The sequence below is a fragment of the Phoxinus phoxinus genome (genome assembly GCF_949152265.1).
Source record: "Phoxinus phoxinus genome assembly, chromosome: 1".
NCBI classification, from domain to species: Eukaryota; Metazoa; Chordata; class Actinopteri; order Cypriniformes; family Leuciscidae; genus Phoxinus; species Phoxinus phoxinus.
Window position 1 is genome coordinate 28,486,176 of NC_136876.1, and position 21,944 is coordinate 28,508,119.

The 21,944-nt window shown below is 38.2% G+C and overlaps 2 protein-coding genes across 6 annotated transcripts in view; both read right to left on the reverse strand.

The window, feature by feature from the left end:
- The window catches only part of cpt1a2b (carnitine palmitoyltransferase 1A2b), a 37,737-nt gene extending 34,971 nt beyond the window's left edge, over window positions 1-2,766 (reverse strand). Inside the window, exons 1-2 of the mRNA XM_079630674.1 lie at window positions 2,696-2,766; window positions 2,469-2,565 (exon numbers count right to left, since the gene is read on the reverse strand). The gene's annotated coding sequence lies outside the window, so the exon portion shown is untranslated. The remainder of the gene's footprint in view (window positions 1-2,468; window positions 2,566-2,695) is intronic.
- A 748-nt stretch (window positions 2,767-3,514) lies between these two features.
- On the reverse strand, window positions 3,515-21,944 carry brsk1b (BR serine/threonine kinase 1b). Of its 5 annotated transcripts, none has more exons than XM_079601394.1 (19): window positions 20,569-21,944; window positions 19,686-19,780; window positions 19,005-19,090; window positions 18,712-18,852; window positions 17,690-17,806; window positions 17,574-17,607; window positions 17,387-17,455; window positions 17,044-17,190; window positions 15,785-15,816; window positions 15,007-15,171; window positions 14,182-14,279; window positions 12,545-12,695; window positions 11,522-11,582; window positions 10,469-10,754; window positions 10,315-10,363; window positions 8,228-8,351; window positions 7,909-8,122; window positions 7,738-7,827; window positions 3,515-6,773 (listed from the first exon to the last, which is right to left on the reverse strand). In XM_079601394.1, exons 1-19 carry the CDS (start codon window positions 20,654-20,656, stop codon window positions 6,556-6,558), a joined length of 2,265 nt encoding a protein of 754 aa, XP_079457520.1. In that variant the 5' UTR covers window positions 20,657-21,944; the 3' UTR covers window positions 3,515-6,555. The 5 variants fall into 5 exon arrangements, 4 of the variants coding, with proteins under 4 accessions (XP_079457520.1, XP_079457519.1, XP_079457517.1 ...); XM_079601393.1 differs by having other exon boundaries at window positions 10,469-11,069; XM_079601391.1 differs by having other exon boundaries at window positions 10,315-11,069; window positions 20,569-20,863; window positions 21,815-21,927.

The window sequence follows — 21,944 nt, forward strand, 5'->3', positions numbered from 1 at the left end:
GTGCGGCTCAAGCCTTTACGAGAAAGGGGAGACAAACAACATGCCGACCTAGTCATGATCTCATGAGAAAACATGAACCACCCACGAACGCAGTCTCAACATGCTTAAGCCCAGGCATGTGAAACAGTGATTGGGGCCATCATAGGAGGATAGGAAATGACCACATCCAGAAACACACGGTTTGAATGACGTCTTGAAAAAGACGCAGTGTCAAACCGTGTATGCTCTTTCAGGAAACTGTCCTCTCTGGTGCTGAAGCACCCAGGGATGACCGCGGCTACATAAACAGGACGATAGTGCAAGCCTGATGTGAGCACTCACATTCTCATTGAAGGCGCAACATTCTGAGCTGCATGTGAAAACAGCTGTTTTGCTCTCTGTGAGATTGCGGCCAGCGCTATCTGCGCTGTCACACCAACACCAGCTTGAAGAGGCATTCTCCTGAAGAAGCAGACTCGTCTCTTGAAGTTAAAACACTCTCAGATAATATTGCAGAGCAGGAACAGCATTCACTGTCTGGCTCCGAAGCGAAAGACAAGGATGTGATGCACCCTTGCATTATCAAATTATCGCTCATTATCGCATTATCGCATGTCAATGTGCATTGGCTCATTTAGTCACTCGAAGTAGATAGGCTCTCGAGCGAGATCCCCATTCACATAGTGAGCTGACAAAGGGGAACACACATCCACACAACACAAATATGCCCACTTCTATGAAACACTGAACTTACTACCTGAAGGAGTTGCATTTTGCATTTCAATGAATTAACCCTATAACTCAAATTTGTCAAACCACAAGTCTTAGTTAGTCTTAGTAGCCTAAAAAGTCTGCAAGAAAGTCTGGGTTTTTCCCCCAGAAAAAGTTTACGCTATTTCTGAAAGCAATTTGAAACAATAGCCCATCTAATTTCAGATTTGATGGAAATGACAGCTCAGGAGAAGAAAAAATTGACTTTCCACCTTTGTACATTGTTAGGTCCAAACGAAACAATGACAACAACAAAAAAGAGAGTAAGAGTGTGAAAAGTCAACAGGGCCAAAAGTTCACATAGTTTAAAGGTAGGGTAGGTCAGAATTGTCTAAAAAAAACTTTTATTCAAATTTGTTTAAACTGTCTTTATATACCAATGCATAATTAAAATGTAAGTACTCTGATAAAAAGAGTATACAAATCGAGTGACTCTAGACCGTTTAATCTTCATTAAACACAGCTCATTAATTCCATTCACTCCCACCTAAAAACGGGTGCGCGACTGCGCGCACGTGGGCAGAGCCAGTAATAACGGCGGTAGTCATGGCGACGGAGAGTGACAGTCGCGCAAGCCAATCCTGTGATTCGTCCCCGAATGGAAATAATGAGCTGTGTTTAATGAAGATTAAACGGTCTAGAGTCACTCGATTTTTATACTCTTTTTATCAGAGTACTTACATTTTAATTATGCATTGATATATATAGAAAGTTTAATCAAATTTGGTAAAAAGTTTTTATATAAATCCTACCTACCCTACCTTTAAACATCCATTTTGAGCTGACAGGCAGGAGGGGGGAAATGAGAGGTAGTTTTATCCATTATTACTGAGACGATGAAGAGAGATTGGTGTTTTGTAATCGTTAAACATGGATTTCATAGGAAATATGGCAAAAGATTAGGCTGAAGGTTAGAATGTTGTTAAACTGGTAAAACATGCTAACGATCTCGCGAAACTATACCAGCGCGCGAAATTATTTACAGGGTGTTTATTTCAGTTATTGAGGAAATGCAAACAAACAAGAAAACACACACACACACACACAAAAGAGAATGAAAATAATCAAAACATAGCTGCTACAGATTTTTGTGTCAATAAAATCGTCCTTCAAAATGCCAGTAGCTCTGATCAGTTTTTTATATTAATTCAGAAAAATAAAAACAGCATGCATATTATATGCATTCACTGTTTGATCAAAGAGATTTTAAGTTTACAGTACGAAACAAACAGCTGAATTACTGAGCTCTTGAAAATACACGGGGATTACGTGACGTGGTTTTGGGTGTGGCGTCATTTTTAAGTTGTAGCCTACCAGTCGATAAGTTTCAAATCGTTTTGCATATAGCTAGAGTAGCACAAGAAAAAGTATTAATAAGAAAAAAAGTTTCCTAGTGTGTGCTATTTAGGCTATTATACGAACATAATGAAGTGGGTGCGTGATGTAGGCTATTATCAAAAAAGTGGCTCGGTTTTCATTTCTGTGGGGAACTTGTATCATTGACTAAGCAAACAAAACAAAACTCAGCAAAGTTTCTCTAGGGCTTCATTACATCTTTCCACACCCTTCGATAATCGAGAATATTCCTGAACGCTGTAGTCATGACACGACAAACAACACGCTGCAAATTATTACCGGAGCTATTCAAACCAAAAACAAATCTGTATTTTCGTTTTCATACAAAAAATACAGACTATGACATGTCTGAAAAATCATACCTGTAAGTTTGAATGAGAGTTCGGCAACAGTTTTCTGACACAGATGTAAACTTTACGTTCTCCACCCTTTCACTTCCAGCAAAGCGGCAACACATACCTGAGGAAATGTGTACATACACACACACACACACATTTACATACGCGATGACATCACACGGTACAGAGGCAAAGACGTAGTCGCATAAATGGCACAAGAACAACAAAAAGTCGCATAAATGGCAGTATGCTTGAGCATGAGGAATTTATGACTTCGTATGATTTTCCTCAGCCAGCAAGGACTTTTAACTCTGTCATCATCAAAGCTTATCTCCAAGTTATGTGCACTTATTTAAAGCACTTTTGCTAAAACTTTAATTGGATGGTTTTGCTTTCTTGATTTTTTTTTAAACATAATGCCTAACATAATATAGTTAGCCTACATGATATAGTTCACACAATCCCTAGATGTAAATTTTACTAGAACAATTTTTGACAGTAGGCTATTCACTGGAATCGAGTTAAGTTAGCCTAACGTTACTCCCGGAAAAATACTGCATTTCGAACAGAATATCTATATAAATCTTCAGATACTCATATCAATCCAATTTGCTCCCAAAATACTATTCTTACCGATGCTTCCAAACTTCTGTAAACCTGAGGTAGAATCTTTTCTTCATTTTTTTTTTTTATCAATACAAATAGATGCATTCTATTTGGGATAATTTTTCATATCTCTTTTTATCAAATGAGATTTAAACCTTTTGCAAATTGTTGCTTTATACTAATATCTTTGTTTTGCATTGCAAATTTTTATTTACAAGAACATATATTAACACTTTGCCTAGATTAGCCTGTAGCCTACAGTAAAATCTCTTAAACTCATAAGTATAATAGATTTCTTAAGGACTATGATATTATCTTGTGTCCTTCATTTACTTGTTTGTATTTGTACCTTTTCTTTTCATTTTATGTTCTTGCGGTGCTGTTTCTTCTTTGCAATATAAAGCAAGTTGCACAACTAACAAAAAAAAAACAATGGCACAAACTAGTTTTTGTATTGTTTATTGTTCTTTATCACAGGCAATAATAGTGCACTTTCATTTTTTAAATTATAACACAGACATTTATTTTCTTGTCATTATTTTTTTCACTCCAATTTAATGACTTGCATTTCTTATGATTTTTTTTTTTCCTACTGTGCGCAATGGGGAAGAAAGAGTACAGCTTTACAATCTTAAGAGGAGTAATCAGTTATGACGATAAAGATAATCAATAATCCTCAGGTGAATATAGAATGGATAAAGAATGATACGAGTAATATTTTCTGTTTACAATGAACAGAGATGGGGGGGGGGGGGGGGGTGAGCATACATTGGGGGCAGGCAGGACATATGTATATAATGAGAGAAGATGAAAGGGGTGGTCTAAAGTATAATTCTATGATTGGGGGACAGGAGCATGATGAGGTATATAATGTATGGTAAATAAGTGAAGACTAACAATACATATGAAATGTGATATGTGTGCTGTATGAGTAAGGCGAGTAACAAAAACAGAATATCATTCTGTGCATAATGTGGGGAAGAGGAAGGGACAGACATAGAGCAGGAGGGTGTCATGAACACAGAGAAAGTGTTTGGAGTGTATTTCACATTCACTCAGAGCTGGTGTCCAGACAGCCTGTATTTGCACACTCCCAGACTTACCCTGCCTGAGAACTAACAGAATTGAACATAGAACATCTTCAGGATTTTGCTCTGGCATTTCCTCTGCCTCTGCAGGTGATTGGTCATGTTTGAGAGCGCACATGCTGACAGTTTTGTATATGTGGATTTAAGGCATTTGGAATGTAAAATAAGAACATACCCCTTATTATATCTAATGAACAATGCTCCTGAACATTCAACAGTAGTGATATATATTTAATGTGCTATTCAAACTCAATTCATGGTGTTGCACGAGCTGCTTGATGACTACACAGTCCGAAGCTCAGTGTATTTGTATTTCCACTATGCTATTTTTGGGCAAGAGTGGACGTGAAGGCTGCGGGACGGTGGCAGAGGGAGGACCAGAGCAAAAACCTTGCTTTACATTTAGTGCTCCTTGCGTCAGGAAAAGAGTGGATGAGAGAGAGAAAGAGAGAAAGAAAGAGAGAGAGAGGAGCATTACGGTCAAATTCTGGGCTTCAGGGCAGAGGCTCATTGGCGAAAGAGCTTTTAAGTGGGTATTCAGGATCAGGTTCCCCTCATTCACAAACGTAATGAGCTAAAAAGCCCCTCTGATCCTGAGTCTGCACTTAAGAGAGCACTTCACTGATTCCCGTGGGTGGGCGAGGAAAGGGACAACTATTTGTTTGAATACAATTCTCTTTTTAGGACAGTGCATTCCAGTTTCAAAGTCCAGTTATCATTCATTTTGTTTCATATAGTCAGTTTTGAGAAGGAGAGTCTTCTTGTGTCTGTGTGTGTGCATGTGTGAAAAAAGACAAAATACTGCTCGCATTTCGTACAAAGGGCTGGCCCAGTACGCACGAGTCCGAAACTTTGGGCTCTTGTCTGGGTAACATTCGAAAAGAGAGAAAACAGAGAGGGCCTCCTTCTTGTTCCCTCTATTTTGTTCCTCTGCTTCCATAAGGTTCACTTCAGTCTTTACGTCATACAACCTTAAGGGTTCTGAAATCTTTTCCCCGTGGGAGACATCCAAGGCATGGAGTCATTGCTTGGTTGTTGTTCTCCAGTTTACTCCTTTGTGAGTTTGCTTCTTTTTTTTATCAAAATGAAATGAAAATGAGATGGAGAAAATTAGGCAGTTGAAATGGTTTTTGAAAGGACATTTGCACCATACAACAAATACAAATAGGAAGTTTTACAGCCATATTCGAAATTGCTAATTATTCCTCTCGTCATTTTATCTTGACCAGCCTGAACAGTAATAAATAAATAAATAAATAAATAAATAATGTAAATATTAATATTTTTGTTTTTTGACATTCACTTTAAAAAAAAAATGGAAACATTTCAGCTCAAAAATATAATATAAATATAAAAGAGGAAACAAAAAAAAGACTTTGTTGGACTTCCACTTATGGAAGTTCTACTAGGCATCACATGAGAAGATGGTGAAGGCTTTATATGACACAAGAGAGTGACTGTGGCTATTTTGTTCCTCTTGTTCGGTCTCTGTGTGAACATGTCATAGGAAATCAAGATGCCTGCTCATCCCTCTGTGCCCTGCTTAGTGAGTCGGGTGAATCTGAGATACTCTGAGAACAATGACGTACAACAGCCCAATCTTTACAGTTTCCAAAAGCAGCTTCCAGTGGGCCGCTCTCCACTGCATATCTGACACTGACTGATTTTGGATCTACAACATATCAGAGACTTAAGGATCTACACGGATCAGTGTTTAACAGCCCATCTCTTTCACTCTTAACATCTCATCTCATGAAGCTATAGTCACATAGGACTATAGTAGCATTTTGGGTTACAAAATTTAGATTCTCATCCTAAAAAAAGAAAAAAATCCTACTCTTTTCTTTACACAGTGTTTTAGAAATCCTTTTTTGTGCTCCATGTGGTAATAAGAATGAAGAACTTCCCACTTTTTTCCTGTTCTGTTTGCTTTTATCTACCTCAAGCAGCTCGATTTTGCTTATGATAATGATGATGATTATGATAATGATGATGATGATGATAAGTTTGGGAGACATTCTTTCCTGTCCCACTTGGTGTTTGTTCCTCGGTTTGTAGTTTGTTGCCATAAGATCACTTGATATGACCATTGATGTCAAACTCCTTTTTTGTTGTGTACGAAATAATTTGTAGCTAGGGTTTATATTCAGCGATACATCTCGTTTTCACTTTTCAAATCCTTGAAATTTTTTTGTTCTTCAGATGAATGTTTGCATTTAAGAACACTTCCATGTGGATAGACTCCTGACTGTTCTGTCGCAGTTGGATCCCAGGGTTTCTGCAAGTGATGTGAAAATCAGGGCTGAGTATACCTATTGTTGTGTACTGAGCAGATGGACTTTGAGGGAGTCGTGTCTGGGGGGAATCAAAGGAGGGGTTTGTCCCCACCCACTCAATAGTACGTCTGATTAGTTCACTTAGGGCTGAGACTGGGTCCCATTTGAGGAAAGGAGGCGAGTTTTATCCTTGCCAGACCCCTTCCTTTGTAGAACACTCGCACTACCGCCAATACTGCTCCCTTCTCCTCGATCGCTGCGTTCTGCCCGCTCACCGCGATCACCTCCGTCCTCGGAGCGATGAGAGTTCTGACGGGTCGGTGTGCTGGGTGGGCGAGACGAAAGCCCATTTTTCTCATCTGGGAGAAGAAAATAAAACATCAGGGTGGGAGTGTGCTAGTGGTTGAAAACATTTTTGTTCATTCAAATATAAAACTAATTTAATTCATTTTAGGTTTAGATTTTGATAAATGGTGTATTATCAAAAGTTTCACATTTCACTGATAGAAATTCAAATAACAGAAAAAAAAATCTAGAATTAACTATAGTTTCTTATACTTAGTATAGCATAAAATGTGAGACCTTCACATTTCACCTCCATTATGCATGTAAATGTCACAATATATATTTATTATTATTGTTTCATTGATTAGTTCACATCTGTTTCATATTGAGTTTAATTATCTTGTGTATATAATGCCTTCACTTCTCTCAGTTCATTGTCTTGTTTTGGCTGTTTAGAGAACACCGTTTCCTTTTGGTTTTGTGTTGGATGTCACTCTTTTGTTTTATTTTAATAAAGTAAACATGTTAATATGATCTGCTACACTCTCTGTATCATCATCTTTATTATAATGTAACATCAGCACATTAACTTTGACTCCCATAAAATATGAAAAATAAAATAAAAAATAAACCGAAACTAGCCCTGATTAAGTAAAAACTGATGCACTTTAAAATACAAAAATGTAAATAAAATAAAATGGGGAAAAAACCTGAAGTAAAAACTAATCAAAATAAATTAATGTATTATATTGCCCTGGTTTCACAGACGAGGCTTACGCTAGTCCTAGACTAAAATGCATGTTTGAGTTGTTTTAACTGAAAGTAACTTGCAATGTCAGTGCCATTGTTTGGTCTCAAGATGCAAACCAGTAATGGTTTTTTTTTTTTCTAAGACACGTTTATAAAAGCTACTTAAATGTCCTAATTGAACAAAGGCCTAATCCTGGCTTAATCTAAGCTCTGTCTGTGAAACTGCCCCTTAATGTTTTGTGAATGAGTGCATGTTGTTAGATGGAGGTGTAGTTGTGGTACATTCACCTGAAAGCGCCTGCACAGAGGGCTGGTCATGTGTACTGAGAAGCTGAGCTTGAATAGTCTCTACCACTCTTTTAAACCTGCGACTAGGACCTGCAAAACAATATTATCACATTTGTAGAAATTACAGCACATGCAGACACATGACACAGGCTCTCTCGTCTTTTTAAATACCTGATAATAGGGTGAAGGTGACGCTGTAGATGCCAGACTCCCTCCTTCCCTCCTTTTCTCTCTCTTTCTCCCTCTCTCGTTCTCTCTCTCCTTCAGAGAAAGCGATGTCAACCTGAAATTTGACAGGCTTCTGGAAGACAGACGGACCTCCAGAGGACTTGTACTCCGCCCGGAAACTTGTCTGAGAGATGACACTGTGACTCAGGGAGGGAATCTAGAAGAGAACAGAGACATACATCAAAGTTTGAATCTTCAAAAAAGAATGAACAAAGCAGATCTGAAGAGAAAGAGGGGGGGGGGATCCTAAAAAGATACTAACTGATAGAAAGGCATGGACAATGTCGGCCTTGATAGAGCTTAGTGGTTTGTCTCTGATCACCACAAAAATTTGCTCTTCCCTCTCCAGACTGATGAAATTTCCAAACCACGACTTCTTTGCTAGCCTATAGCAAAAGATACAGATATATGCAGGTAAATACACATAACACAGATAGTACACATTATTGCTACTGTTTCATGGCTCTCATCGCACACAGAATACACATTAGAGACATTATAGCATCATTAATGGATTTCGTTATTTGGTAGTGTTTGAAAAGATAAGACAGAAGCTTATTCTGCAAGTGCACAAATAATACTGTCACCATAAGTCTTGTCTGTCTTCATTCCTAGAATTATACATGCTCAGGGAAAAGCAGCAAAATATGCTGAAAAGTCTTCAAAACAAACATACTGAATCATAGGAGCAGGTTGTTGCTGTATCATCATTGAAGTTATAGCACATGTAGAATTAAAGCATAGGCGGAGTTGGCACTGCCAACCCCAGACCAAAGCCAATGATTTTGTATGAATAAAACATTTTTTTAAATGATAGAATTCATATCTTATCATTTTAGTGAAGAATGAGTGAAGCTTGTTGTGGGTAGGATGACAAAAAGTTTTAACAGTTAAATTTTTAGGCTGCCCTGCCTCCGCTGTCTAACAGCGTTAGTCAATGTCAAAATAATCGAGATGGCCAATCATCTAAAAGAAAGCGGGTCTCACTGCCACTGTCACAATGCAACGAGACTTTGTGGAAAGATTTAAGTAGATGTAAGCATTAGACAACTGTTTTACGATAGAAATGTTCAGCAACCGACAGACAGACTATCTAGTAATGCAAACTACTCAACTTTTCATGAAATTTAACCGTTTTGAATTGAAAATAAGCGATTAGGATTCATGTAATTCATAACTGGATGTGACGAGACAAGAAGTGTTTTCAATTAGACCTAGATAGAACTTCTTTTACAATCCTTATTTGTTTATTCCCTTAAAGGGGATCTATTATGCAAAATTCACTTTTATAAGGTGTTTGAACACAGACGTGTGTCCACAGTGTGTGTAAACAACCAGCCTATCATGGTAAAAATCCACCCAATTTTTATCATCCCCATAAATCATAGACAGTCTCTCCAAAAGAGCAGGTTCCAGATTTACGTAAGAGTAGGGGGAAGCCCCGCCCATGGCTGGTGACAACTGGTGACTGGCTGTTAGCATAGATACTGCCCTGAGTGAGCCGCAGCAGTCCGCCATTTCTGTTTCCTCACTGTAGCAGCTGAAGATATACAATGTCTGCGCCAAAACAACATTACAAATGTTCTGTTATTGAATGTACTAACGAACATAAGAGTCTCCATAGACTACTGGCATCTGCCACTGAGGACACCGTAGTTGAATTTAATTTATGAAGAAAATGTCCCGGATAAATTAGTTAAAATGTTATATATTTGTGTAAATCATTTTTCACTGCTTCACAAATGAGGGTCAGTTCAACACTTTTAATCATTGAATTATTTAATTCCTTTATTATTATTATTATGTATTATTATACCCCGTCTGCCACAAAATTAAAACCCCATCTTTGAATTAAAGATATTATTTAAAAATTCATTGCCAAAATTAATTTCAAAATTAAACTGATTTAAAATGGCAGATATTAAAATTCTATTTTGTGTAATAATTGTAAAATTAAACAAAAAGCTAAAATAAGTCATTTTAAATTTTGCAAGTGAATTAAGGAATCACAACATTGCGATGTACAGTGTTATTTATGTATTATTATAGTATTTATTAATATTCTGAAGTTATTTAACTTCAGCTGTTTATTTTTATTTCAGTTTTAGTAATTTTAGTACTTCAACAAACATATTTTATTTCAGTTAGTTGCTAAGGCAACAGTTTTTCAGCTAATATTTTTTTTTCTGCTTAATTTAAATGAGTGAAAACCATTTTTAATAGTTTTAGTTAACAATTTACTGTTACGTAATGGCAAAGGGAAAAATACAGGAAATAAACATGAACAATATCCAGTAATGGCTATACAACTAAATGTAAATGTATTTATTTATTCCTCTAAATACTCACTCTGGGCTGGACTCTGGAGTTAAACTGGACATGTCTTCTGATGTAGGAACTATTGAAACAAACATGAAAATCCAAAAAATGTACAGTGATGTTTGACTTTCAATGATGTTTGATTGATTAACAATAATAAGATGTCGGTTGACGCTTCTCTCACCCTGTAGCCTTCGGCGGTGGAACCGTGGCGATCCTAGAAGGTTGTTCTTGAAGGAATTGAGGCGTGTCCTCCAGTGGGCTGAACTACTGGCAGCCATTCCACCACTTCCCCCAGGACTGGAGGGTGGGGTTAGGGACAGGGAACCACCACCCACACCACCACCACCCCCTTCAGCTCGTGAGGAGGAAGAAGAGGAGGAGGAGGAGGGCGGGGTGGGTGGGGGGTGCTGGGGATGGTGCACAGGGGTCCCCAGAGGGGTGGGGAGTGGGGAGCCCTGCGGGGTGACCTGCGACACATGGGCAGAGTTAGGATAGATGGTCTTAGTGACAGACTTCAGGACAGAAGGAGCAGGGAAGAAGAAGCGAGGGGACAGGAGCGGAGAGGGGGAAGGCGAAGGAGACGGAGGAGTCTGCAGGGGGAGGGACTTCATAGACTGCAGGTGGGGACGGTCAGACGCTGCTTTTGAGGGTAGGGTCTGCGTTTTTTGTTCAGGCACGCGTTGGGACGCCCGGGGTGTGGTGGAACTTCCTGCTTTGGGGTCTTTAGACTGGGCGGTGGAAGCATTGGTGACTTCAGTTTGGCTGAAAGTGAAAACTGGGCTCTGACAGGTAGGAAGAGAAAGGATAGAAGGATGGAGAGGGAAAGAGGAAATGGAGAGATGGACACAGCAATGGTCATGAGCGTTAATGAAAGCTATGGTATATGATTATTATTAACATTATAATTCAACTGAGAAGAGTTAGGAAAATGATGCATAGCGCTTTGAAAGGCATGTGAAATCTAGTATAAATTAGTAAACAATTGTTAGGACATTTATTAATGTGCAAAATGCAGGTTAATACAAGCTAAATATATTTGTGTGAGTGTGTGCATGTTTTTGGTGTGAATAATGACTCCAGTATGAGGACAGTATGAGGTAGATGAACATAAAAAGAGCAATTCAGCTTTGCTACCACAATAACAACAACAAGCACAATACTTTTTACCATTGTAAATTGAGGACTGCATAGATGAATTTTACTTCTAATCCAATATAAGAGTGGAGTAACTTACTCGAGGACTGCTGAGGGGACTGGATGAGAGGCCGGTTGAAGCTCCGCTAACTGACCGAGACCTGTCAGAACACCAGGACATATCAATCACACATCCCTTTATGTTCATGGATATGTTTATTTACTTAGACTTTTATCGACACTAGAAATGCGTATATCTGTGAAAGGAATAGTTAACTTTACACCATTCACAACAGGCTTGCATCCACTCAATGATCTCTATTTATATATTGTGGTTTATATTATCTTCTATATTAATGTTTTGTATTCAGTTCACCATGTTGAAATCAACACACCCCTTCTAACGTCACAATTCGGCAACTCAGGTGTCATCTAGATTTGTAAGTTTCCTACTTCCCATGACTTCGCTTGGTCATTCATGTGCTGGGAACTCCTTATTACACATTATAATGAGGGCACATGAGAGACGTGGCTAGCAACAGGAAGGGGATGCCGCAAACATCATAAAATATTTTTTCCCACAGGCCATGTCTCATAGTCCAATCAGAGATTAATTGATTCACAACCAGAATTTAGCTTTTGTGGTCAAAAAAACACCATGGAAGAAAATATAAGATTGTATAAAAAAAATAGTTGCCTACAGCGTACCGTGAAAAATGCCCTTTACTGTTGTCATTATCACTGATCAATACAACATGTACACAAGTATCTTTTAAATTAAATTACGAAATAAGGTGCCATCTATAATTAGCCTAATTTACATAGAAATGATGCATGTTAGTTTTGAAAAAATAACAGTAGAGGAACTTCATTTAAATACTTAATTTAGCTATTTCAGCATATTTATTCTGGATTGTGCTTGATTACTGAATAAGACACAAATCTTCATTAAAATATCATACTCAAAAGTGGTGCAACTCATTTGTGAGTTCGCCCCTTAAGGTTTTACCTGCACATTTTTTGGAAGGCACTTGAAATTGTACAGAGGATGCTTGTGGGGCACATCAAGCTTGACTTTCAGATGAATGTTTATACAAAGTTCTCTTAAACAGTTTGCATGTACCTCTGGCTATGTGCAGAGGTATCCAGTGCTCTGCGGGGAGGTGTTGGAGAGCCCTGCTCTGTCACACTCAGTACCTCCAGACTCTTTCTCTCCGGTCGACAGCGCCCATGACGGGTCAGCATGGGCGAGTCCACCCGCTTACGGGGAGGATCTGATCACACAACCACAACACACACAACACCCACTGTAACACAAACATCTACTGTGTACACTTCATGAACAAGTCACATTACAAACCTTACTATATCCAAGAAGGAATCTAAGGTTTGTTTGTTTTTTATATATAACTATATATAAAATATACAACTGCAATGCAGCAGAGATTATCTGTATTACAGTTAGGAGGGAAATAAGCATAGAAGCTGAAAAAGAAGTCCTTTTCAGTGTGTTGGTGAGAGACAGAGCTTCTAAGCAACAGGGCAAATAGTATATGCAAACAACATGGCCTCTATGAGAGACGAGTCATGGCATGAGATGATGGACAGTAAGGTATTATTAGTCAGGCAGTAGAGCTGCACGATTTATCTTCTCCTGCACATCTGTTATTTTGTTTATATAGTAAAAATAAAGGGACTGCTGAATTAGATCCTGCCTCTCAACTCTCCTTGCTGCAAACAATGTGACAACTGCTATATAAAAACAATGAGCATCTTACAATTTGCTGCAGCTTAGATATTAAGGCAAAAAGAACAAAAAGATTTTAAATCACAATGAAATAGGGTGTGCAAAAACTACAAAATCACAAGTTAATTACTTTTTTAATTTGTGTTTGGACTCTGCTGCCAAAATAAATAGTTACACTTTAAGGGTGTGCAGTTGAGTATACTCATCAAAAGAATCACCTCACATTGTACCAAAAACTTACCAAACATTGAAATAACCGCTTTACATTCACAAGTTTTTATTTTTTCCAAAATGTATGTAAATAATAATAATACATTATTATTATTAATAGCTTTTAATTTTAGATTACAATGGTAATATTTGAATAGTAATATATATATATATATATTAGTTACTTGTCATGTTTACATTACATGAAAAAAAAAGTTATTCTGCCGCTGTTCTCAGTGCACCTTATAAACGACTTAAGATTTATTTTGATTATTTCAAACTTATTTCAAATTTTATTTCAAATGTTTTTGTGCAGCCCTATCAGGGAGAGACACTCCTTTAAAATAATAATCATCTAAAACAAACGTTATTCCAGTATTTGGTAAATGTGAAAAATCATGTCAGCATAGATTCCAGATTGACAACTTTTTCTCAGCAAACATTAGGAAAGTCCCGCTCTGATCCAACCGGCAGCACCTGTTCTCCCACCTACTACAACGCCCTAAAACAACCATGTGTTCCGACTCCCCTGTCAAGCTCTTAATGATGATGATTCTCCACCTTGAAATCTCTTTTTAGGCCTGGTCTGGTCTTGATCTGCTGGTTATTTCGGGGAACAAGCCCTCAATATGTTACATTTACAAATCACGTTTTGCCTTAGAGCCCTTAAATGAAACTGGCTTACTTTCAGGCATAAAGCACCAGCATGCTTTCTAGGTTACCAACTATTCTCATGGTGTTCAATGACTACCTTTGGACGTGACAGCAACACATACAAACCTGAACTCCAAATATGCACTCACCAATATCATTTCTGGGGGGAAGATGTTCATCTTCATAACTAGGGTAGCGCTCTTTTCTGTCCAACAGAAGGTAATAGATCAACTTCTCCTGGTTTTCTCTGGGAAGAGAGAGATGCAAGTCAGAAGTCAAATGATGTTCATTGTATCGACAAAATGATTCTTTAAAATATCTTCTTTCACAGAAGAAAGTAAGTCATCCAGGATTAGAATGAGTGAATGATTTTTGGGTGAGCTATTCCTTTAAAGTCAGCATGAAACAGAAGTTGCGATAAACTTTTCATCCCTATTGTGACGTATATCCAAGTGAAATGGCTTATCGTACAAGAACAAAATGTAGGGCGGTTGTGTAGAACTAAAAATAAAATAATGATGTGCGGGGATAAATCATTTATAATAAACAATGCAATAATCCATAAGAAATAAGGATTGTGACTTTAAGGTCAGTTTGATCTTGTTTAAAATGTTATGGTTGTGCACTATCCACTTGTTTAGTCTGACGCGTCACCATCATCAGATGCCAATACCATAGAGAAAATCATGATCCTAACCTTTATCTACATACCAAAATACTAGATGGCCAGACAGTGATTCATCTTTTATATATCGTTAAAATACGGAGACTGCAGTGTACATACACCGTATGTTTTTAAATACATAGCTGAAATGTAATGCTAATAAATGGATCTTGAGATAGTATTCAAGTGAAATCAGTAGAGGCTTGGACTCAGAAACAGCATTCCTTACATTGCGACATAACAAGCAGATTCTTTTCTGAAAAACAGGCTGAAATGTCTTGAGCGCACAGACACAGAAGTTCAGACTCACTCTTCACACTGCAGGTCTCTGGTGAGCTTGACACGGTCTCTGAAGCAGCCCAGGGAATGCATGCTCTCCAGAACATCAGGGTCCAGATCTGTAAGAGACAGAATCCTCTTCACACACACACGCCTCGGGGGTGGCTGCTCTGGACACGGCTCATTCCTGCCCCCTCTGAGACAGAAAGACACACAACAACACAAAAAAAGAAAATCTAATTTTATTGGAATAGTTCTGTGGGACGCATAAGAGCTTTTGCAGACAAAGAAAAGACCTGAACAGTGGTTCTTATGACTTGTGCTATTCCATATCTTCAAAAATATGAGAGCATATGAGCAGACCCAAATTTAAGATGTTATTTCTGCTCCTAAATATGGCAATGATGTTTTATCACGAGACATTTGAGAACCTATGATGTTTAATGATTTTAGGTTCTTGACACAAAATTTAGGTCAATACCAAAAATTCTATGTTACAAAGAACATTGTGGAGCTTGACAAACATACTATTGTTTGTCACACAACTGTTTATGTGTGAACAAAAGCTGCTCAAAGATTTTGGTTTAAATGCTATAGCCATAAATAAATAAAGGCTTTTTATATTTTTTTATAAATTCCCGCATCCAAAGAGAACCGAGATATGGACTCTATACCCCAGTAGCACTTTTTGCATCTTGTGTTCTATGATTTCTCCTTTTGTATTCGATGGAAAAATACAGCAAATGGTGAGTAAATGACGACAGAATTTTCTTTTGTAAACTATTCAAGATAGCTCACGTGATACTTACTGATACCAAGGGTGCTTTTGTATTTCTTCCAACTGAGAAAAGAAAAAAAACAAGAAATATCATAAATATGCCTTGGCAGTACACTAAGAAATTAATACATTTATTCTGCAAGGATGCATTAAATTGATAATTTTATAAATTATTTCTATTTTAAATAAATACTGTTGACTTTCAATTCATCCTGACAAATATGCATTGATATATATTTCAACATTGGTATATATTTTCCTAGTATAAGTCCCGCTCATTTGGATGGTCCTCTAGTTTGCTTCATCGGCACAGGTGTTATGCCGGATGCCCTACCAAACGCACACTCACACTCACACACACTATGGCCAATTTGGCATATTCAATTCACTTAAAGGGATAGTTCACCCCAAAATGAAATTAGCCATACTTAGTCATCCTAGGTGCATATGACATTCTTCTTTCAGACAAAGAGTTATATAAAAAAAAATCCTGGCTCGTCCAAGCATTATGTGAGTCAATGGGTATATTTTTTTGTAAGTCCATTAAAGTGCATCCATTCATGATAAAAGTGCTCAACATGCCTCTGGCGGGTTAATAAAGGCCTTTTGAAGTGAAGCGATGCATTAGTGTATGAAAAATATCCATATTCAAAACTTTATCGACTAAAATAACGAGCTTCTGGCAGGCAGCAGTACGCACCGATTTACGCCGAAAGAGTAACACTTGAACTTGACGCACAACATAATGACGAACGTGGAAGCACAGAGGATAGAGCAAAACAAAACACCAGTCACGAATTATAAGTCTAAAACGACAATTTTTAAAGAGAAATGTTGGAAGTTTGTTTGTTGAGTTTGTTGACCAGCCCTATTTGTTTGAACCGCGGGAGGCGTCAAAGCTTCCGCTACTCCTACATCCTACATCGTCAAGTGTTACTCTTTTAGCGTAGGTCGACTTGCTTAGGCCGTCTGCCTTATGCTAGTTATTTTAGTCCATAAAGTTTTAAATATGGATATTTCAAACGCATCGCTTCACTTCAGAAGGCCTTTATTAACCCGTGTTTTTTTAAACTCCAAAATAGCAGCAGGGAAAGTTTGCGCGCGGAACACGCCACCTCTTTTCGCTGAACCGCTAATTTACCGACGTGCGTCTGTGGAGGGAAAAGTCCGCTGTGCGCGGGTGCAAAATAGGAATGATACATGCGTCGGTGTACAAAGTCAATTGCACTGGGTGCAAGATAGGGCCCTATAAGTGTATATAAAAAAAGGTGCACTGTGCATGTTCTATACCGTGAGGCGTTTCTCAGGGTTGACCTCAATCATGCCACGGAGGAGAGCCTGGCAGTCTGGAGGAATGAAGTGAGGCATGTGAAATACTCCACTCTTCACCTTCTCCAACAGCTGTCGCAGGTTATCATGGTCAAAGGGCAACGCTCCCTGTGAGGTGAGATGTTACATTTCACACACAATTCTGAGAGCAACCGAGAGCTAGCAATTTTGAGACACTTATTTTACTATGCTTATTTCCTTGACCACTAATATTTTGGATAAGTTGCTAAGGACCAGTAAAGAAGATATTAAAAGCCGGAGAAATATCAAAAATGACAAATATAAGATGGAGCAAGCTTCTCACCACCAACAGAGCAAAGAGAATAACCCCACAGCTCCATACATCTGCCCGACGTCCATCGTATTTCTCTCCCTGTAAATAAAAAGGAACACAAAGTACAAATAAGCACTGGTTGTTTTATTAGATTTGAATCTATGAGACTTATACATTAAAACATATGGTGCTTATGCTCTAAGAGCATCATCCTTACCCTGATGACCTCAGGACATGCATAATGGGGTGATCTGCAGATATATAACACAGAGCATTAATACTTCATTTTTAACAGCACAGAATTAAAAGCACATAAACACAAACTGTACTGACCCACAGCTGGTCTCCAGCAGGCTGTCCCCAACCTGTAGGGAGGCCATGCCGAAGTCAGCAATCCTGATATTATTCTTCTCATCCAGCAGGAGGTTTTCAGGTTTAAGATCTCTGTGGCTGGTAAATAAAGGTAATGACAGCATTGTAGTATATTTTTGTCAACTGTAATGTTCTTCCTGAAGTATCTGAAACCAGAATTTCTTTACAGTATGAGAACAATTAATTGATTGAGTTGTACACACTGCAGTATGTTAAAAGAATAAATTATATTTTGTAATACGTTATCAGTTTGTTTGTTTGTTTGTTTGTTTGTTTGTTTGTTTGATACAAAGAGGACGCTCAACATGCAAACAAAAACCTTGGAAACTATGAACACTAGTGTTCAAAAGTTTTGTTTTTGAAAGAAGTCTCTTATACTTGCTCACATTTATTTTGTCAAAACAGTAATATTGAAGAAAATTATTCCATTTTAAAATAACTGTTTTTTATTTTAATAAAATTTTAAAATATTATTTATTCTTGTGATGACAAAGTTGAATTTTCAGAAGCATTACTCCAGTCTTCAGTGTCACATGATCCTTCAGAAATCATTCTATGATGATTTGTCAAGAAACACTTCTTATTATTATCAATGTTAAAAACTGTTGTGCTACTTAATGTTTTTGTCGAAACTGTAATGCATTTTTTCAGGATTATTTGAAATATAAATATTTTGTAACTTTAAATGTCATTGCTGTCACTTTTGATCAATTTAATGCATCCTTGCTGATTAGAAAAAGAAAAAAACTTATATGTATATAATATATGTGTATACAAACTGGCACACACATATATGAAACTAAATCTAGTCAATTTAGTCTACTTCACTTGGCCACAAGTTCTCATCTCAACACACAACCACATTGTCTTAAAGTTGCAACATTTGCTACAGAATGCTGATTATGCAAAAATATTATGAAAACATATGCCTATAAAGGAACTTGTGTATGCAGCACATAAAAAAGAAATAAAGAGACATTTACCATATTGAGTGACTGTGACAGAAGTCTAGAGCAGATATGATTTGTCTGAAGAACTTTCGAGCTTCTTTAGGGGTCAATCTGCCTTTCTTTACCAGGTAGTCAAATAGCTCCCCACCAGATACATGTTCCAGCACTAGATACCTGAGAGAAAGACATTTATGAAACATATGCACAGAGATAGATGCACATGAAGTTGTCCACACAGGCACACCATCACAGAATGCAGGATGTAAGTCTAGACAAGACAAGACCAGGCATGCTTCAGATGTGTGGAGAAACAGAGCAGTACTTACAGATATTTGTTATTCTCGTACACATCATACAGTTTTAGGACATGAGGGTGCTCTATTAGTTTAAGAATAGCTATCTCTCTCTCCACCTGCAGAAACAGGGAGAGTGAGGGACATTGAATGAGGGTTGAATAGAGAAAGGAGCAACTTTAATGTAGGAAAAGACCAAGCAAGATGATCACTCTAAATTAGGTGTGAAATAAGTAGCCTAAGGGATAATGTATAGCGAGGCGGTTGTTATAGTGAATACAACACCGACAGGCTGATCGGGACTTGAATCAGCCTGTCGGTGTTGTATTCACTATAACAATCGCCTTGCTATACATTATCCCGCTTATTACATGGCTACCTACCAAATAAATCAATAATTTGACACAAAATATTTATTTAAAAAGTAGTTTATTGATTTAAAAACGATTGTATTGCTTCCGTAAAAGAACACCGTGTCTGACAAGAGTAGACATGGACAAAAATGACTGAACGGGGAGAGTCTTGCATTTCTTTAGCACAGAACATTAGGACAGATGCAGCACAAACTGTGGTCAATAAAGCAGTTGGAGTTATGCAGCTGCTGTGTTATTGAAGAGCAATCGTAAACAGGAAAAGGCTGCATAAGCATGACTTGGAAAAACTGGAACTTTTAGATTTTTCCATTTTTGTAAAATCTTTGTACGCAAAACTTACTTTCATAAGAACAGACTCTGATAGCTTTTCTCTGTTAACAATTTTTATGGCCACCTTCTGTCCTGTGATACAGTGAACTCCTAACTTCACCAGACCTGCAAGAAGAACACAGACGGACATTCTTCATTAGATGCATTCCAAAAGTGGACAACATTAAAATCCAGATGAGATTTCAGAAACTGAAAAGTCGGTCGCGTATAACAGCAACAACATTCAGACTGCACACTGCACAATTTTAATCAACACTCACTTACAAATTCTTATTAAACCTGAAAAAAATGCAGTACTACTAAAAACACTATTGATATCCTAAAAACAGCAGTACATAGGCTACTGTTCATATTTGCAATTTGTTCCAAGTAACAAAGGAATATATTTGTCTCTAATAGGATAGTAGAACTAAAAGCAACTTAACAGTAACTAGTAGCCTAACAGTGAATAATTGAACATAGGCCTATATGCCTGGGAGGCTGGGATAAGTAGCCTACTAATAACTGGCATCATTCATAGGAAAATTAATATAGCCTAGTTAGCTACTATTGGACTTAAATAAATAACTTTGAGTTTTAATAAATAAATGAGAAAACAAGCTTACAATCACATTCAGGTTTTTAAACTGTTCGGATGAATTACTGCCACGTGACTAAAAAAACTCCTAAATTATCAAATAATCTTCCTCCCTCAATCGCTGCCCTTACTTGCTTCCGTGCCTCATTTCATTTCATCAGCTGAAATAAGTTAACCCTGAACTGTTTTGATTATTGCAGAATCAAACTTTCAATGGATTAATTCTTGAACAGACGCGCGTAGTATGAGCAGAATGTATTCCAATGCATTAACTGAGTAGCTACTGATATCCCAAAGAGGAAATTAACGCTCTTACCTGTCTGGCCCTTCCCCAGCGTCTTTTCCAGTCGGTAGGGCCCGACATACTGAGCTGCCTGACTGCCCGACAACTCCTTACTGGACATTTCGTTCGACAGCGATTTCGTGTCACTATATAAAGGGGTAAATCAGTGTATTTTCACAATGTATCCACTGGTGCCTGTCCTGCTCACGTAATAACTCCGCCGTACAGACATCACAGACGGTGAGCGATGATGACACAGGGATGCTGAGGCGTGATGTCAGTGCCGTGGCCTACTCCCAAACATCTGCCTGCCGTCTCCTCAAAGTTCCTGGAAATCGATCGATAACATGTTCCGTTGGAAAATATCAAAAATAAACAGGGGGTGCGCGACCAGCCGAGCCTATTTGCCAAATTGCAACGGTTATTGCGATTTGGAAGGCCTGTGGTGTCTGATGGAAGAATGGTGAGGGGACACGATTAAATATCTCAGTATATGGGCTAACACTATATGACTACATCAGATAGGCTTATCGCTGTGAGTACCAGTGAAATTATTATGAATATTTTAGTCAGATAAAGATAACGGGATTATTAGATATTGGTTCAGTCATCTGTTTATTTTCGCCGGTATTTTATCTTTAAACAGGCCTATATATATTTATGTAGCTTCTCGTTAATGTCAAACTGGAAGTGACCTATTTATTAAAAACTTGGCCACATCTACTGCGAAGAGCCGCACATCCGGTTTGTGACACCTTACACATAATATTCTGTCTAATATTTAACGTTAGTGCCTCCTTCTTTTGTCAGCGACTTCTCAAAGTGTTTCGTCTAATTTGAATCAAAGTGTAGATGTGAAGGATGAGCGTCCCGTGCCTGATAAACTACGGTCTCTTCCAGGCCTCACATCCGGAAATATGGGAGAAAACAGCCACCCTTTCGCGAAAGAAAGCCTCAGTGTCTTCCGTCACATGAATCCGCCTATTAATCCACAGTGTGCGTGTCAAGTGTACATTGCGCTATTGTAAACTATAGGGTTTGCGCGGAAATCCCTTGCTTTATGCGTACGGAACACATTCCTGGTCAAAAAACAAGCATCTTTAACTAGCGTAGGAGCCTCCTCTCCCCCTCCCTCCCGCTCGCGCTGGCTATGTGCATCTCACAGCATCTTCTTCTCTCGCTCTCCTCCCGTCGCCTCGGCTACCGCGCGCGGACTCATTCTCTCGAGTTTGCGTAGTCACTTGAAACCGCCTGGCTTTAATCCGTTAGCGTCGCTTGCCTGGTGACCGCAAGGATATCAGTCCCTCTGTCAGTGGGGCCTTTCTCTGTTTTCTAGCTCTCACTCTCCCAATATTCCTTTTCCCCATCCGACACGAGCAGCATCAGCATCCGGGTTCTGCGCTGCTTGC

Coding starts and splice junctions, on each gene's coding strand:
- brsk1b (XM_079601391.1), bottom strand. CDS start 20,656: ATGTCCAGTAAGGAGTTGTCGGGCAGTCAGGCAGCTCAGTATGTCGGG. Junction 17,807..18,711: donor TGTCACAGTCACTCAATATG/GTAAATGTCTCT, acceptor TTTATTTACCAG/CCACAGAGATCTTAAACCTG. Junction 6,774..7,737: donor CTCTGTGCAGGCGCTTTCAG/GTGAATGTACCA, acceptor TTCTTCTCCCAG/ATGAGAAAAATGGGCTTTCG.